Below are 20529 nucleotides of genomic sequence, written 5' to 3' on the forward strand. Positions count from 1 at the left end.
TTTTATTGTATAATCACTTTGATAACGGTATAGTTGTAGGATATGTTAAATTTTTTGTATGTATTATGTACGTCCTATATATTGTTATACCATCTAAATGTAGCATATATTATTATTCTTTTACTTTATTATACCATGTAATCACCGTTTTTATCCTAAACACAAATTTATTTCATTATTGCTTTACTTGAATGAACCGTTATCCTTAGTATTACGTACATAAAAGTCTAATAATTTACAATCGACATTAATTAGGTAGATTTTACATCTAGTATGAAACTCCGAAATCCTTTGTAAAACTTAAAATAGTAATATAAATAACACTAAAAAATATTCAGAAGCGTTAAAATAAAGTTTTTTCCCGTATTTTTCGTTGAGAACTAAATTAAATATATAAAATATTATGATTAAACTCAAAATTTAATACGTAAAAAAGCATTTATAGTTTGAAAAATATTTCAAATTAAAATAAGTTTCATTACGATTATTTTTTTTCATATATCGATCGAACTGGATACACTATTCTTTTATCTTCGAAAACATTTTACTATATTATTTTTCGTTTTTACTAAAATTCTTTAATCATAATCTTCAGTAGAAAATCAGTTTTTCCTCCGATCGCTTTATTTATTGCTGATTGAGTAATAGCATATTAAGTTACTAAAATATTTGTAATAGTATTCAAAATATTGTTATCTAGACTTCATAAAAAATTATTTAAATAGCAAATAATCGGCTATCTTATTTTGTACTTTTAAATAAAGATGTTTTAAAGAAAAGATACAAATATAATGATTTATTATTTGTAATTTATTTCGTGCGTGTTTATTATAAATAAGTAATTATTAAATTTTATAATTAACTTAATTATTTTAAAAACTGTGAATTTAAATTGTTTATTGTACGAAAAAGTGTCAGAGTTTATTTATAGCACATGTATTCATCTATGAAGGATAGATAAATATGATCCTAGGGTTTCTGATTAATTTATGTTTTATGGTTAAAATATAATTTGTTTTGTTTTATATCTTTAATATGATTTAATTTTTTTAATTAACTATTTTACATTACTATTAGAAAACCTACAAATTCTAGTTCAGCAGCATAAGTTAATTGCTTTTTGATTATTGAAACATGTTTACTGAAACGTATTCTACAAGATAGTGTACTTTGCTATATTTTTACAAACGGTGTTTAGTATTTTGATTAATAACTTTTTTTGTATATTCCATACTGAATGAAACTAAGTGCAGAAACAATTTTTTTTAAGTTATACTAGAATATGTTATTGCAATTTTTTTTATTCTGAATAAATTATATAAAAAACAAGTATTTAATAAAAATACATTACTAATCATTTATTTTTATACTTTATTTCAAATTTTATCATTATTAATTATTAAAAACAGACTAATTCCATCTTTTTTTTTATAAAATTTACAAAATAGTTATGTTTTAATGTGAAGATATACAATTTTACGATACGAATTATTCTACTGCTAAATAAATTATTAAAAATTAAAAAAGAAGTGTCAACAGTGTCAAATACCTTCGATTGAAACTACTATTTTGTAAAATAATTTTATTTCATCTTTTTCTGAAGTACTATTCTGATACTAATATAACACTACATTTTTTATAATGAAGAGTTTAATTAAAATTATATTATATCATTACATCATTGTGTATAAGCTATTTTGTAATAACAATATATTATTATTATTATTATTATTATTATTATTAGTAGTAGTAGTAATAGTAATGGTACAGGTAGTGTAGCGGTAGTGGTAGTATCAGTAGCAGAGTAGTAGTGGTTGTAGTAGTTGTAGTAGTAATAGTAGTATTTTTAAATATAAAAATAAAATTCAGCCTTATGCATAATAATATGATATTATTATATTTTATCTTACATTAAACATTTATTAATAATATTAATATTAGTTTATTTATGTATACTTTAAAAATGTTTATATTAAGACATCTGTTTCTTTGTCTGTTTATATCTATCTCTACCATCTTTGTCTATCTGGATTCTGTGGGAAACAACTATATCATCTATATACTCCCCTATATCGACCATGAACTACTTCATTGTGACTAATAAAATATTGTTACCCATTATTCTCGGATACAGAGAACTACCACGGCTCTAACACTGTATATTTAGTTATTACTCTCATGTCGGTGGTAGGGGGTGTTTTCGTAGTATTTGCAATGATGGCTCTCTGCTACAGGTCAGTCGTAGTACATAAAAACTTCTCCCTCTGTCTCAGGTTAGTGTGCAGAAACATACTCGTAGAACTTCTTTCTGTGTCATTCAATACTTTTAGTTTATTGATCATTTCATATATTTGCCTTCATTTTACTCTTATTGTTTAATATCCTTTATATTGCTTGATGCTTTTTCTAATCAGCTATTTTCTCCTATTATATGTTTTTTATTTTATTAATTTCAATTAAAGTAATAAAAATATAACATACAGATCTTAGATCTCATTATAATTAAGATAATGTATATACTTATAATTATTATCACAATTGATAGATTTTAATTACTATTATTTTCAACAATGTAGTGTACACTGTAATAAAAATTACAGTGTTGAAATAATACAAATTATGCATATATTATAAATATATATATATTTAATATTAATTTTTGTGTATCACTTCTGCAATGTATTATGAATTTAATTTATCAATTGATTAATTATAATTTATGTTTTGTATCTGGATAATAAACATTTTTTTATTTTTGATATATTTTGCATAATAAGACTATCTGAAACTGCTATATAATTATTGTTATCCATAATGTAAAAAGAATAAGCTAGTAAAAATACTAAAATTTAATATAAATTTATACTCTTCATTGTTATAAGAATTCGAAAAATACACCAAAGTAAATGTTTTTTATGTTTTATACTTCGTTTTAAAATACTTCATGTTTTTAAACGAATTATTTATTCAATCTATATGTAATATATTATTATATTACAATGAACATTACATAATATTTTTCTGAAAAAATATAAAATAAAATAATATTTTTATTTTAATAATAGATATAATCTACTCAATATGAATAATGTTATTTCAAACGACCATCATTTTTTTAATTTTCCCAAAAATCCCAATTATTTAGTTTTAATAAATCATATGATTATGATAATTGTTCTAACAATTATTGCTTAACCAAAACTAATTTTGCAGTTTCTTCCAATTCATATATTATGATAGTAAAGTAAATCAAAATAATGAAAGAGCGAGTTATTAAACATTCAAGATGACCGGATGTAAAAAGGTAAGACAAAGATTGCGAAACGGAGATGCCATATGCCATGGCAAAGGCAATCACTGAGTTATTGTTCGTTCGTTTATCTAAATACAGTTACTTCAAATTTAATCTTAGAAAAAAGGATAACTGAAAGTATCTGAGTTTATTAATTATTTAATTGCGAAATTAAATTAGAATGACTAATGTAATATATAATAATAAATTATCATGACAAATTATTTATAACTTTGGGAAATATTATAGAATAATTTTATATGTTTTATAAAAGTTTTACCATAGCATTCATCAGCGAATCTTTTAGAAACTGATTATACTATGTACATTATATAGAAATAGCGATTCAGATATTGTTTGAAACGTATTAATATTGCTTAACTATAATTTTTGCATATATATATGCATATATATAATATTATGTATATATGTGTGCATATATGCATATACATATAATAGTATGCATATATAATATTACATATATTTTTACATAAGCATTAAAGAATAATGAAATTCTTGTGCTTATCAGATTTTTCCCCATATTTTATGTGTATATCATTTTCATTCTTTCCTTTTTACTATTATATTTTGTTCTTTTCATTATTATTTTTATTTATTTTATATTTTTCATACTATTTAATATTTTAACATATCTCATTCTTATTCTATTTTTTTGTTCTGTTTTAAATTCTATTTAATTTTATTTTATCCGAATTCTGCGAATAGTAAATTTAAGATTTTAATATTATTGACTGATTAATAACTTAAAATATAAATATATACTATTAAATAAATGATTTTACAATTCGAATTTATTTGTCGTTATATTTACATGATCTTAATTATTCAATTCGCTTTCAACATAAGATAATATTGAAACTTATGAATCGTGTTACCATTGAGCAATTGATATCAATTTATATTTATATTTATCTACTAAATTTAAAACAGCGATCATAATAGTGAATGAAAACTTGATTAAAATAGAATTAAAAATAAATGATGTCTAATTTATTCTCAATTTTTTTTAAAGAATACAAGTAAAAAAGTAATCAAATCATTTTTGTAAAAACCATAAGAGTCCTAAAATTATATTTTTACTCGATTTTCTTGCCTTATATTTCCAATAAACAGATGATGTTGAAAAGATATATTGAAATTTAAAAAGATTTTAAAAATAAATAATTTATATAAAAAATAAAAAATTCCTCAAAATTTAAAGACATGTAAAAGGTGTGAAAAAATGAAATAAAATAATATATTGACATGATAAACAAAATTTAATCGATAGCCAAAGAAGAAAAAATATTAAGTAATCTTGGCTTTTTTTATTAAATAGAAATTTATAAGAAACCCTAAAATTAAACAATCAAAAATTAAGAATAATATTGTAAAAATATAGTCAAAACAAAGTAAATAAAAATAGTTAATAAAATGAAAGTAAACAAGAGAGATAAGTAAAGAAAACGGACATGATTTATATACGATAGCAAAGCAAGACTATCTTTAAAGAAATTAGAGTAGTGAAGTTTCTTATCTATACAAAGAAATAACAAATAAGAGATTTACTTCAACAAAATAAAATAAAGAACATTACTCCAACTAAACGCCTTAACAGAAATTGTCGAAATCAATAATAAAAGACTTCAAAAACACCAACAGCAGCATTATCGTTGAAACTTATTAAATATACAGAAGGAATGAAACCAAGCATAACCATTGCATTTGAGTAAAAAGAGATTTTTTAAATGATGATATGATATTCCTGCATCACTTTCATTTCTTTTGATTAATTTTTTTGCTTTTACAAAACTCTACTTTGCTATCTTATTCTTATTCATGTACCTTTATACAATTATTTAATTAAATAAAAAATTGGTAAACTTTTTATATCATACTTACTCTCTTGTTAATTCCACATTTACGTGTTGACGTACTTCTTAATAATAATATATGTGTGATATACATTAAAATGTTTGTTATAATGTATTAAACATGGAGAAACCACTAGTAGCAATTAAAAATGAAAATAATTTACAATGAAATATGCATTATATATTTAGGAAAATGAATATAAATTATGGAATTAAAATAAAATTACCATATACGTTTTATACAATGTATTTAGATATTTTCTTTTACAACGATTTTTATAGTAAGTATATGTATTTAGATATATCTTAAAGAACATTTCAACATGTTAGTAATAAATGAAATATGATGTGCACCATATTTGCAGTCATTGAGACGTTTCTTGAAAGCGTAGAAAATATGTTTATATTCTTAAACATACTGTCATTTATTATGTTTATATAATTTTCAATTCAAAGTGGTAATCATATAATCTTATTATGTAATTAAACACGGTTAAAGATTTTTCATAAAATTAAACAGCCTACATAAAATAAAATAAGATGGATCGTATTATAGAATCTGCAATTTTTTACTTCTATATTTATCATTTAAAATACTTTAAACATTTTAAGAATGCCAGTTTTTATATTTTCTATGACAGTGGAATTATAAATTTAACTCTTTATTTTGAAATATATAAATATTATTTTGGAGGCAGATAAATTTATATATAATTTTAATAACAAATTAATAAAAATTATAATCCATATTATCTAATATATTGTTTTATAATATTGAATAAACTTCAAACAATATTAATAGTTTATAAATACTATACATATTTTTAAAAAGCGAATAAAAATATATTACTTATATTTTCCCTTGTACTAGTATTAAACAAACTATATCAGCCATTATCACTTTATTTTCATAGATTTTTAAAAAAATTTCTAATATTACAAACCTGTATTGTCTCGTTATCAGCGCAATATCTGTTCAAACCAGATTTAAAATAATTTATATATTATATATTACCTTAATAGTAATTTTAAAATTGATATAAATTTAATTTAAATCTCTAGAAGTAAAAATACAATTACAAAATACGATTACAAGTAGAATTATTTTTAGAATATATATGTAGATAAATTTCTATTTTATTCCATATTTGTTATTTTTTATCATTATATTTAGTTGATAATATAGTAGATAATTGGATTCAAGTAGAAAATTTTATTTAAAACTATTAAGCTTTTCCAATATATCTAAATTTATTTATTTTGATGCATGCAAATACAGGTTATGAACAAATAATTTAATCGCTTAAATTATATAATATATTTTTCATTTTGTAAACATTTTTGTATTCTTATAAACTAAGTAAATTTTATACTTTGCAGATAAATCAATCTATTATCATATGTAGAATTCATTGTCCTGTAATATAAATAATTATCTTCATACATAAATATTTTGATTTATTGGTTATGACATGAATTTTGTAGAAAGAAGAATACACTTCAAAAATTCGATCCACCATACTCAAAGAAGCCAGTACAAAAGAGCTGTGGTGGATCTGGTAATGCTCAAAATCCAGAAATTGCAGTCTTAGACAGTGTGCATAAAATTCTTAAATTTGGGACAATGCCACACTATAGGTATGCTTACAAAAATGTTCTATTTAGTGTAGTATTATATTTTGCACGAATGATTATTTATTAATATTATTAATTCGTCTATTATCTTGAATAAATACAATATTAAATACTCAATTATTAATACATGTGCAAATTAATTTATATTTTATGTTTATATATTTGTTCTTTTTTATATTTCATATGTGAAATTTCAGGAAAAATAAATATATATTTGTCACTGTTATGTTATTTATAGAATTATCAATACTATAATTATTTTCATTTTTAATAAAATATTTTATTAGTAAGTAATATTTAATATTTCATAAACGTAACTTATGTATTATAAAATAATATTTACTTTTTTCTATTTTATTATAAAATTGTAATTTTTATTAACTTCATATTATTGTTATTTCATTTTCTTATATATATTCTTATATATATTTCTTTTAATTTTATTCAAATGTGTAAAATGTTTTTTTTTCGTGAACATGCTTATGTTAACCAATTTATAAATTTCCGATCTCGCATTTACTTTTGCTAATCGTCAAGATTCACCGCATTGATATTACACAGTAAAATTGACATCAGCTTTATTAGTGTAATGTAAACGATACCCTTTCTGAACATTAACAATTAATTCTTTTCATATTGAAAGATTAATGGAGGCTTTCAATTTTGCCTTTTTTCTACAGTGTAACTAATTTTCTATGTACCTAAAATTTATATTAATACTGCATATACCAATATTAATAAAACATCACTCAATTTTACTGTATTTTAAACAAATTTAATACATGTACAGAATTTATTCTTAAATAATTAATTTTGTATCATGATACCTCATGTTGTACCATAATGTAAGATGTATTTTTTTATACAAACAAACGAATGACATTAGGTAAATCACATTACTCTGAAAATTGAAGATATGTTTTATGAAATATTAAATATTTTTTATAAATAAAGAGTAATTAATATAAATAAAAGATTAATAAACAGTTGGAGTAAATTATTTTTAAATTTATATAAAATAAATATATTTTTATTTTTTTTTATTATTTATTATTATTAAAAATGTTCTTAATACTTTGGAAATGAAGAACATTATTAGAAATTATTATATAACTAAAAAAAGTATTGATTTAATTCAATACTTTTATTACATCTTAAAATATTCAATATCATTTTGATTATTTTGTTTTAAATTCTAATCGAAATTATTATTAAGTTAATAAGTAATAACAAATATATAGCTTATTTTATAGAATAAAATATTCTTTTTATTCTGTATAGTATCTTGCTTGAAACAACTAAAAAATTTTAATTATAATGCCATAGATTGTGTAGAAATTCACTTTTTTCAAGTAAAGAAATGAAGTGTTAATTATTTAATATATGTATATGTATATATAGGTATATTAATTATAAAGCTTCATTTAAAAAATAAAGACTATATTTCGAATATTAATACTGGAGTAATATTAGATTTAATGTTAAAATTAATTTGTATTACTTGGAATTTTTATACTTATAAAAATAACTCAAGTACATTTAAATAAATTCAATATATATTTTACTTTTTACTAATTACTTCATATATATTAAATGATATTTTTTTTAATATTTCAAATTTGTATTATTTGAAAAGAAATTAAATACTAATCTACAATATGTATACATATACTCTTTACCTTTATATTAACTATATTTTTTCTCATATTTTTGTTTTTCACAGTACTCACATCTTGTGTACATTAAGTGCAAAAGAGAATAAACAGTATAATTTAAAAAATAATCAACTATGTTATTATTTTATTAATATCAATATTAATAAAAAAAACATAAAACGTTACAAGTTTAATTATTTTACAACAATAAATATGTTTATGATAATTTAATATAATTGTATTAACTGCCATTTATTACATTTATCAAATTATTTTAATATTATCATATAAATAATGTTTAAGATATAATATCTACTTATGCAAATATTTTCTTATGATCATGATATGCAATATATAATAACTAAATCATTTCCTAGAGATCAAAAGCCACAAAGAAGAAGATTAGGACTTGATGAAGAAGATGGCGGTACAGGGACTGAAGAAGCTGTCTCTTTCATTGATCTGCCACCAAACAGTCTGACAAAGTTACCTGAGAAGGGCATTTTAAAGAAACATGGTGGTTACGGTATTGTAATGTACCAAATATTATTGTAATATACAAAAGGAATTTTATTGATCATACAATAATGTAAATTGCATAAGGTATATCAATTATACAGCTTCATTTAAAAAATAAAGGCTATGTTTCGAATATTAATACTGGAATAATATTAGATTTAGTATTAAAATTAATTTATATTACTTGGAATTTTTATACTTATAAAAATAACTCAAGTACATTTAAATAAATTCAATATATATTTTACTTTTAACTAATTACTTCATATATATTAAATGAAATATATATTATTATATATATATATAATATTTATATAATTATTATATAATATAATTATAATATATAATATATAATAATATATATACATATATATTCCGGTTAGATGCTTCAAAGTAAAAATCAATATTTTAAACTAATAAATTACACATTATATTGAAAAAAAATCTAATTTTATCTATAAAAATAATTTAATCTAATTCTTTTAATTTTTTTCAAGTACTGAGCTAAGCATGAAATTCTAGGAAACATATTTTTCATTGATTTATAACTTCAATTTTTAGAATTATGTTTCATTATTAATACATAATATAACTAATATTCTTATGTTTTTGAAATGAAATTTTAATTGACCAATATATTCAATAAAAATTTTTATTTCTGTAAATAATCACTAAATGTTTATTATAATTATGTATACATTTTATATTAATATTAATGTTCGAATTATTTTTATTGAAAATAAGTTTATAATATATATATAGGAGCATATAATTTTTTAAAACTTTAAAAATTTACGAAAATTTATCTAATTAATTTTTTCATTTAAAGTTGAATATTTCCACTATTTGTTATAGAAAAATATTCAGGTTAATAATAAAGTAGAATTTGTGTTTGTAATCAATTATATTATTCTCATATGGAATATTAATTGATAGAATAATTTAAACACTTATATTAACTCAAACAAACAGAAGGTAAGAGCTATACAGTTCAAACATTTAAGTTTTTAACTTTGTACTAAGGTATTGCTGGAGGAGCACCTATGTCGGATGTAGAGCGAACCCTTAATAGCTTGAATGGCTATCATGACGACATACTGGAAGCATTGAGAAACGCTCATCGTGGATTAGCTAGCACGCCATCCGGAAGTACTAATCTTCTCAATGATGAAGTCATTCATAAATCTTTATCAGAACATGGATATACTGATAATTCTTACAGAAAGGAAACAGATTGCCAAGATAATATTGAAAATCGAGATGATGAGGATGATGAAGATATTCCACCAACATGTGGCACGATACGTATTCGTACACTTGAGGATATTATTCGACAATTAGAGCATCATTCAACACGTCACATGAGCCCTGTTGATTCAGAAGATATACGTATTTCAGAGAATGAAATCGATCGCCATTACAGAATGGATTCTTCAATATGTAGCGAATCCTCTCAGGGGTAAGTATTTATTTAATATTTTTAAAATATTCTTTTTATACATTATACAGCTGTTTACAGTTTAATATATCTTATCAATAAATTAATGTAGATATAAAAAACTGTTAATTTTATTAATTAATTTATACATTTAGTTATACGTACATAATATAAATATTGAACAATTCATTTCTTCTATAATATACTTTGTTTCGTGATTTATTTTAATAGGTTAATAACATTTTTAAGGTGTTTACATTCATTTTTATGTATTAATCTATGTATATAACATTATATAAAAAATCATTTCTTTTTTAAATTATTTTTTAATGTAATTTTATCATATTCTTAACAAGGACCTTCTCAGAATTGTATAACTATTTTGTGTAGTTTTAATAATTTCATCATAATTCAAGAAGAGTATTAAAGCTTCTAAGTATATTATGATCGTTTAATTGAAGCTAACAGTTAGGTGTATTAATACTTTTAATATAGTTCTTATAATATATATAATATATAATATATAATTTACATAGCGAAGAATCGATATTATCTTACTTGTTCTTATTTCATTAAATATAATTCACTTTAAAAACTGGTATATTATTAATCTTTTCTATTTCCTATCTTTTTTTTTATTTGGTCTACATTTGTATAACTCATGTTGCAATTGCATGGCCCTATATTATTTTTCTCTATGATTCATATTCCATCCCGTTTACTAAGGAGCCTTATTTTTATTCTTTTAATTCAGTCTATAACAAATTTTTTCGCAATCGAATACTTTTATTTTTCAAAAGTTTGTAATTATTCAATAAATTAATTTTCATTATATTTTTCTTGCAAACATTTGATATATAATAAATATTGTAATAATTTATTAAATATTTAGAAGCAGTAAATTGTTAGTTACATTCCTTTTAGAAGAGCAAAGTTGTTTATGTAATGTGACAATATCTTTATAATGAATAACATATTTCAAAACTAATGAGAAAATGTTCACATTTTAACAGTTTTCTACAGTTATAATAAATACTTTTTTACAAATTTATCTGATTTAATAAATCTGATTTAAATAATAAATCTTACATTTTTATATCTTATAAAGTATATACTACTTGAAATATATACTCAGTATAACAAAATGATTTAGCATTAATTGTTGACAAATAGTACCTCTTTTAACGAAACTGATAATTTTATGCTTAACATTCTATTTTATAAATTATTATGATTTAACTGACTTAAAGAAAATTAAAGATTAATATAATGATATAATTATATAATTTCATCTAGTGATTAAGCTGCATAGTTTATACTCTTGAAATAATTATCTAAATAAGATTAAGAAAGATATATAAATCTAAATATTGATAGTGAAAAAAGTTTGTATTGTATTTCAAATGAAGCAGTTAAAATACTTTCGATATTTACCATTATTAATTTATTAATCTTTATCACTGATTATGAGTCATGTTTAAATAGTTTGAAATGATCAGCAAATAAATTAATTATAAACTTCCATATATATTGATTTAATTTAAGCTTTTTTAACAAATAATTAATAATAATTTAAATCAAAAACAATTGTATATGATTTTTTAATTCTATAGTGACATTAAATTTTAACTTAAGTTTTTTTTATTTATAATAATTTAGTTTGCCTTTTTGTAGAAGCAGACGATGTAGTCGCAATCGAGATGATGATACTAGATTTGTTTATGGAAGATATCGACAACCAACAACACGAAGTCCTTTCAGATCTCATCAACATACCTCAAAGTTACATGAAGAAGAAGGAATTTATGAAACTGCTGACCCTGATAGGGGCTCACATCCACGGGGTGAAACCCCAGATAGTGAAAGGTATCATATACAAGTTAGTGTGCTTATTTGCTTTTGTTAAACTAAACTGTAAATAATGACGTCAATAGTAAAGATAAACAAAATATATATGTCATGTGTCACTATACAAAATTATTTCTTTTTGCAGAGATGATATACATGTTTGTTGGAATATTATAATCTAATACTGTAATAGTTTGATCAAGTTTATAAAATGATATATATTTAAATACTATAAACATACTTTGAAGTCATTCTTTCATATTTTGTATTACTTTAAACTTATGCGATATTTCATATAAATTTTGTAATATTTTGGATAAACTATATCTAATTGAATGGATTCGCAATCAGGTTTATTACCTAATAATCATTTAAAGAAGCATAAGTTTTAACCAATTATAGCTTGAGTGAATCTGATTTATTTTTACATAGTATGTTCATTAAACAGTTATATTATTAAAAAAAATATAATATATTTAAGAAACATATTGCGTTCAATATAAAATAAATTATAGTATTGTAAAAAATTATAACTTATTGTATCGCGATCTTCATCTAGGCTTTTGCTTTATTATAAAAATGAAATATTTACATACTAAAATTTTAAAAGTAAATTTGATATAATTACTACAAAATAAAATAAATTTTTCAATTATGAAGTTAGTTAGAAAAAATTAGTATATTATATATAATTTATTATATTAAACTGTTACAAAGAGTAAATTTTTAAAAATAAGTTACTTTATCAATTATTAATAAAGATAAATTTAATAAAATCGCACAACAAAAATAATCCAACAAAATGTTAACATTACATTTTTATAAAGAACTATCGATAAATAAATTTATATATATATATATATAATTATAAATTTCGTGAATTCATTAATTTTTTAGATTTATTTAAATAGTTTTATTTATATTTTGTGTATGATAATCAATATGATTAAATTTTATGATTTTGTAACATAAAAAAATAATATTTATATATATTTTATTTGATATGATAAAAGTTTATAAAATAAATGTATTGTCACAAATCAAAATATTCCTTCAAAATCAATTATAAAATCAATTAACGGATAACAAGAAAAAATTTGGATTTATTTTTAATTATTGATCTATAAACTTAATGATTTTCTAAAAGGTATAAATTTTGAAAACGAACTTTAATTTTTAAAAATATCATTTTTTTATTCAAATCAACATTCTTTTAGTATTGTTAGTTACTTAGAAATTGCATTTAAATATACGTGTACATTAACATCGTATTTAAGTTTGTTATTTAAAATCAAGTCACGGACCTTATTGTTACTAATATATTAATATATTGATTTTTAATTACTTAAATGGTTTATTCATTATTAAGAAAATTCTATTGATTAATATTTATTCTTTTTCAATGTGGAAAAATATATATTTTGAAGTTAGTCCAAAGAAATTATTAATATAGAAACACAGTTCACTAAATTATATCTTTATCTAATTCAATTTTATATACAAATATAACCTTATTATAATATGTATCAAGAAACATTAAGAAATATTAAAATACACATTTCCGCCAAAGTATTATATAAATATTGTGGATATTGATAATTATAAACAATAAAATAAATTGTTCTTTGTTTAAAAATGAAAGGCTCGCTGAAATTATCCTTCAATTAGATTAAGAATACTGTATTAAAAATTTAAAGAAAGATTTGCTTTATCTTAAATGAATATTTAATATAAATATGTATTTTAAATATATTTTAATACATTCTTAAAATGTCTTAAAAATGATATATTTTTGATAATGTTTAAGATCATTTCGTATTGTTAACGTAGATAATAAAATTAAATACTAGTATAAATAGTAACTGCTAATGTGTTGTACCATAGGATTTATTAACATTATTGCATAATCTTAATTTAAATGTAAAAATACAGGTTTCTCTATAGATAATAAAAACTTCTAATTGTGAATCCGTTTTTAAAACGAAATGTAATTAATTACAAAAATGTACATATGTAGTGATTATTGTGTGTACTGTTAGGTTCGTATAATCTTGTTATTTTCTAGTGATGCATTTATTCAAGCTCAACAACCATTAGCCCGGTGGACGAGTGAAGAAAGAGTTCAACATCGTGCACCACAGCAGCCACCATCTCTCGGATCAACATCTGGATCTATGATACCATCTCATCAACAAATGCGCACTGATCCATTGTCTATAAAACATCGCGGCTATTATCCATCTCCGCCCCATACTGAAAATAATGGTCTTAGTAGTGACGAAACCATTAATACTCAACTGCAGAGACGAGAAAATATTTCAAATATTCCTGGAATCGATATAAATCATATATCTAAAATTAAATCATGCACACTAGATGATAACTACAGTTTAGATTGTAACATAAATAATGGCTCTTTAAAAGGATTGAACATCAATAATGCTAGTGATAACGAAAATACTACCTTACTAAATCCTCTGCATTTTCCTGAGTACAAGCATTAATAAATGACAATTAATATAAAAAATAGTGGTGGTATATAATCTCGAATTCATATTTTATACAAATTAGTGTAAATAATAATGAACTATAATTGCAATTGATATAAATTATAATAAATTTCAATAATCTCTATAAGATGTTTATTAATAAACATTAATAAATCTAATTATTCGTAGTTATTTGTTATGCGTTTTATTTCTTATATTTTCTTAATTATTCATTTTTCTTATTTTATTTCTCATGGCAACTTTGAAATTTTATATTATAATCAGCATTTTATACACTTGTAAACTAATTGATTTATATCTTCATACATTCTCATTAGAAGTATTGAACTATAAAAATATGTACTTTAATATCTCAAAAATAAAATATAAATGAAATATTTTTATAAATTATATATATATAAATATATACTACTAAAAATGTTCTTAAATACATTAATATTTTCTAATTTTTCAAAAATTATCATTTTTACTCTTTAAAATCTTAGACTAAATATTACATAAAATATTTCTTTAAAGTTTCTAGGCAGTTTGTTGTACAATTCATGAAATTAGTATACAAAACCGATATGAGAGGGCGGCATATGCAAAGGAGAATATTAAAATATCTGTCTGAACATCAGTGTAATTTGTCATATTATTTGAGTATTAACTATCCATAGCCATAGACCATTATGAAGTAAAATCGATATTTTATATCCACATTTGCAGATATAGTTAATTGTGATGGTGCAATGGTAGAGGACCTCACTCCTTTTTGACGTGTGATCACTTATCACTAAAATTTTACCAATAATACAGTAAATGAATTCTAAGATTTTTTAAAACTACTATTTATAATTTGTATTTTTAATTGTTTATATATTTAATTAGTCTTTATTTTGAATTGTACTACATCACATATAAACATAATGTGTTTATATTAAAATTATTTCGTAAAATTCTACTTTTGTTCTAATATTTATATCGAATATTGCATAGCACATATAATTTCATTTGTGCAATAAAATGCTAAAAATATTATATAATGGTGTCAATAGTTATGATATATATTAGATATCGTATTACAGAAAATACAATTCTTTAACTATAAAAATATAATACTTTCTTAATTGTAAAGTATCTAGTGATTGAATAACTATACCAATATAAATGCTCCAAATCCAATGCTATATACAAAAAATAATGGTGTCATACTTATATGTATATAAACATAACACTAATGGAGGTAATTTTCTAGATTAGTAATACAATTTATTTAAAGAACTTGAACGATAAACTGATCCATATTCACCATTACTTAATCTTTCAAATAGATTGATTTGTTTTATATCGATACACAAATATCTTTTCTAAGGGTTCAACCGCTAATTATTAATAACTTGTTTTGTCAAATATATGAAAGTCAAAAAAGTTTCTATTTTTCTTCCTAATAAAAAAAAAGGTTATCAGCATATAAATAATCTCAATCATAACTCTCAACCTCATACTAGTTAGATTTCCTTTCAGTTTTTATGACGGCTAATAATAATACATGAGTAATTTACAAGAAATAATGAGTTTTATAATATACATATTTTTAATCACAAATGTGATGAAATGTAAGTATACAATTTATTCTATAAGAACATTATAGTTGACATATTATATATAATTATACTAAATAAAAAATTAATTTCATTAATAATAATTTTTATAAATAAATTTAATTATTAGCTTTTGACAATTTTGGTTTCAATATTAAATTCTGTTTTATTGCATATTAAGTGTTGTACAACCATGTTCAACTTAGAATTAAGCAGGGCAATGCATTAGAGTACTTATAATAAATAACTTGATTACAATGTTATATAAGAGTTTATATAATTAAAATTAATGCAATAATTAAAAGTTTACAAATTTACTAAAGTCAAAAATATTCTTGAGTTACTTTTTTTATGATATATTACTGATTTATAAAGTACTTTAATGTTCATTAAAAATGATGCAAATCAATTGTTTCTTATAAAATATATTTTTGTTATATATAAAAAATAGTCTAACATATTTACGTTCATTTTAATGATAATTTTTATTGAATCGATATATTTATTATCACGACCCCGATCATTGCTTTAATTTAAAAATTCATTTATTATGCTTAAATAAGTTTAATACCTGGTTATTAATGTATTGGTTATGATTAATACAATATTGGTTATTTTTATTTATTCATTGATTAAATTATGCAAATTATGAATTAAAATTATGCAAATTTCAGGAAGTGTATTTATTACAGTTAATAAGCATAGTCAATAAGATTTCTTATTTTTGGTTATCATATTACAGAAACATTTGAAATTTGTAAGAATGATTTTTGGATAAAAGAACAATTTGAATGAGATCCATAAAATATAGACCATCGAATAACGTAAATTAACACGAGAGTTGAAAATTAAGTGAAGGCACTTATTTTTGGCATGGCATTATATGTACATATCTGATAAACATTACACTGATTATGTTTTTAACATACTACGTATACTGTATGTTATTGTATATTTTCTTACAAGTCTACCATTATTTGTAACATTCAACATTACATAATAAATAAAGTAAATAACTATTTTACTTTACCATTTGGGTTTAATTCTTTATTTTAACTAAACATAGTATATGCTATTTAGTTTTTAATAAGTACAATACTGCTCTATTCTAAATTTTTTGTTATGCTAATTCTAGTTGCACGTCAAGATGTATTACATTTATTAATTGATTCAGAAAAGCGAACTTCGTTTTATTTATGTCTTTATATATTTACATCATCTTATGATTTTTTTTTTTTAATTTTAAGACACTATTATATGATTATAAAATAAAAATATATCTATAAGTAAATTGCATATTTATAACACTGTGCACTTATTTTTTAACTTATATTATAACACAAACGCTTTTTTACAGCAATTTAAGACGCAAATTCTGAAATTGAATTCAATTTAAGTAATTCAAGTATATTATTTATTTGAATGGTACATAAACATTTTCTGGGAGGGGGATCTTATAGGCACCAAAAGCAATTAAATTAAAATTTTTATTTGAAACAGCAATTTTTTAATTATCAATACTTTGTATAGAATGAATAAATAAAAAATAAAAGATAAAATAAATACAACTGAACATTACACGATTATAATATGCTTATTAAGGTTGGAGTAATAATAAATATATTATAAAATGGCAGAAATTAAATAGAATTAATTATACTTTTCATTTTATATATGCATAAGCAATAACAGTTACCGAAAACGTAGATAGGATGGTCCCCCTAACGTAGGGGAATATATGGTATTTAAATAAATGCTAATAACAAAGAATATAATTTTTCATTTATGAATAAAATCGAATTTAGAATATTTTATTTCATGTCTAAATTTTATATATCTTTATATGAAAATTAAATTATTTTAATATATTTCGTAATTTCATGTGTTTTCATATTTGTTATTAAAATTCTAATGTAATTAATATTTTATTTATGATAAAATATATTTAATTAAGTTTTTATATTGATTAAGAATGTTTTTCTTAACATATTTGCTTCTTTATACATGTATATTTGATGATATATGGTTATTATGCATATGCGAAAGTTTATATCTTATATTATCATGGCAATGAGAGCTAATTTAAATATCCAATGCACATGACCCAAATAGGTGCTGTACATTGTCAAAATTCTATTTCCTTAAAGTTTTATCCTTAAAGTGTTGTATAAACGAAAACTAGAATAACTGGATTTAAACTATTAATAATTATTCAAATTTATAAATGCTATTAAAATTAAAGGAGTCATGAAATGATCAAGAATTTTATATTAAACATAACACACATTTAAGGGTTAGATTTCTATATAAACACTACAATTTAAATTTAAAGATACGCTCAATATGCTTAATTTCGTAATGAATATAGAATATCAAAATTCTATGTATTATTATACTTTTCCTGTTCGAAATACTTTTTGCTATATTGAATGCTATATTTGTTTTATTCTTTTGAGGGCTTATGCTTTCAATTGATCCATACAATTTGATGCTGAATGAGAAAATTCATTTATAAACCAATATAGGCAATTTTCTTGTATCAATCAAATAGATTCTAATTCCTTGAGATTAATTTTCATATGTAATTTTATATAGAATTTGTTCTTAGATAATCACTTATTTTAATATTTCTATAAATCAATTAGGTACTGTGGAGATTCTTTATTTAATTATGAAACTTTTTCTCAGACATATCATTTCTTTATATTTATTTTACTAATCAAATATAATGAGGAATGAAATAAAATCACTTGGTAAAATCTTTCTCAATTAATTTAAACATGTCTCATGAATATTTATAATTAAAATTAAATATTTTATAAGTTTCAGAATTACAGAAAAATTATAAGAATAGGAAAATAAAATAAATAATACACTTATTTGAAAAATATTTATTAATAATAATGAAAATTGATATACACAAAGAATGAGTTATAAGAATTCATTATTGGGTTAATAAAATGTATATAACTTATTCTAATATAATTGGAGTTGTGAAATATAAAATCAGACAATTATTAAAATTTCATACGTTCAATAAAATAATTACTTTAGTTTTTTTATTACTAAAAATAACATGAGAATGATTTTTGTATAATTTGTAATAGCTTATTCAAACTAAGTGAATAATTTTTCAGAACTGAAAATTTTTTATTTGAAATAAATAACAGTTTAATTTTTTAAATGAAATATTATTTAGTAAAGCATTACACAACTGTAAATGCAATTATTATACCAATGGTTTTAGGCTCAATTTTTTAATGCTTAAAAATTTTTAAAGTCATGCTTATAGATTTTACTTAAATCACTGGTTCGATATACAGTATTTTATAAAGATACGTATTATAAAACATAAAGTTGTATTCAAGTTATTCTTAATAGAAATTGTTTTGTCATAAATATTTTAATAATAATATAATTAAAAAATATATTAATTATAAAATAAAAAAATTATAAATACTTCAAATATCTAAATGAAATATCTAATTTTTAAACATTACGTTAATTTATAATTTTTGTAAATAATAATGTAATGTTATTGATTACTAATTCATGTTATCAATCATTTTAGTCTAATACAGTAATATTTAAAATGTTAATAGAATAAATTAAAATCAATATTATATTAAAGTATATTATATATGAATGGATTTTAATAATTGTTTGAAATTAAAATGAATTTCTTACTGTTTACACATAAAAGTAAAAAGATATGCAATTATATTCTATATACATACACTAAGTTATGTTGCTCATATGGTGTATTGCTATATTTAATAAGGAATTAATACTATTAATAATATTAAAATTATATAAATATATCGTATGAGTTAATTAATTTTATATATATATTGGGTATCATTTTATTGTTATAAATTTAATTGATTACAATTAATTGACTTATACAATACATAACTATATCTTTTTAGATTTATGTAATAGATCCATTTGCATTCTTAGTAAATATAATGATGTGAATGGATTTAGAATTTTATAAGAAATTTGTAATTATTTTAATTATTATTATGAAAATTTTAATACTAATTGCAGTTCTGAAAATATATTTAAAATACATAGTATTTTCTAAGATACATTAAAAAATAACTTAAACATTATGATTGTATATTATTAAAAAAAAATAATAAAGAAATTTAAGTATTATTATTTGAAATTTA

At 20.8% G+C, this 20529-nt stretch overlaps 3 protein-coding genes across 9 annotated transcripts in view; all 3 read left to right on the forward strand.

Annotated features, from left to right (window-relative positions):
- mmd (disintegrin and metalloproteinase domain-containing protein mind-meld) overlaps positions 1–9053 on the forward strand; it is a 46214-nt gene extending 37161 nt beyond the window's left edge. For 2 of the 7 annotated variants that reach the window (XM_011504170.1, XM_011504172.1), the window contains exons 19-21: positions 2135–2273; positions 6652–6804; positions 8834–9053. In XM_011504170.1, coding sequence (XP_011502472.1) covers positions 2135–2273; positions 6652–6804; positions 8834–9011 — 470 coding nt within the window. In that variant the 3' untranslated portion in view covers positions 9012–9053. The remainder of the gene's footprint in view (positions 1–2134; positions 2274–6651; positions 6805–8833) is intronic. The other 5 variants (XM_011504173.1, XM_011504174.1, XM_011504175.1 and 2 more) reach the window with 4 other exon arrangements.
- An 820-nt stretch (positions 9054–9873) lies between these two features.
- On the forward strand, positions 9874–10438 carry LOC105365970 (uncharacterized). Its single transcript, XM_011504269.1, has one exon. The coding sequence runs from the start codon at positions 10019–10021 to the stop codon at positions 10436–10438; it is 420 nt and encodes a 139-aa protein (XP_011502571.1). The 5' UTR covers positions 9874–10018.
- Positions 10439–12092: 1654 nt separating this feature from the next.
- Positions 12093–15390, forward strand: LOC105365897 (uncharacterized). The gene is made up of 3 exons (XM_011504169.1): positions 12093–12292; positions 14327–14796; positions 15288–15390. Exons 1-2 carry the CDS (start codon positions 12114–12116, stop codon positions 14763–14765), a joined length of 618 nt encoding a protein of 205 aa, XP_011502471.1. The 5' UTR covers positions 12093–12113; the 3' UTR covers positions 14766–14796; positions 15288–15390.
- Positions 15391–20529: the final 5139 nt, after the last annotated feature.

This window comes from Ceratosolen solmsi, unplaced genomic scaffold (genome assembly GCF_000503995.2).
Source record: "Ceratosolen solmsi marchali unplaced genomic scaffold, CerSol_1.0 scaffold19, whole genome shotgun sequence".
Classification (NCBI taxonomy): Eukaryota; Metazoa; Arthropoda; class Insecta; order Hymenoptera; family Agaonidae; genus Ceratosolen; species Ceratosolen solmsi.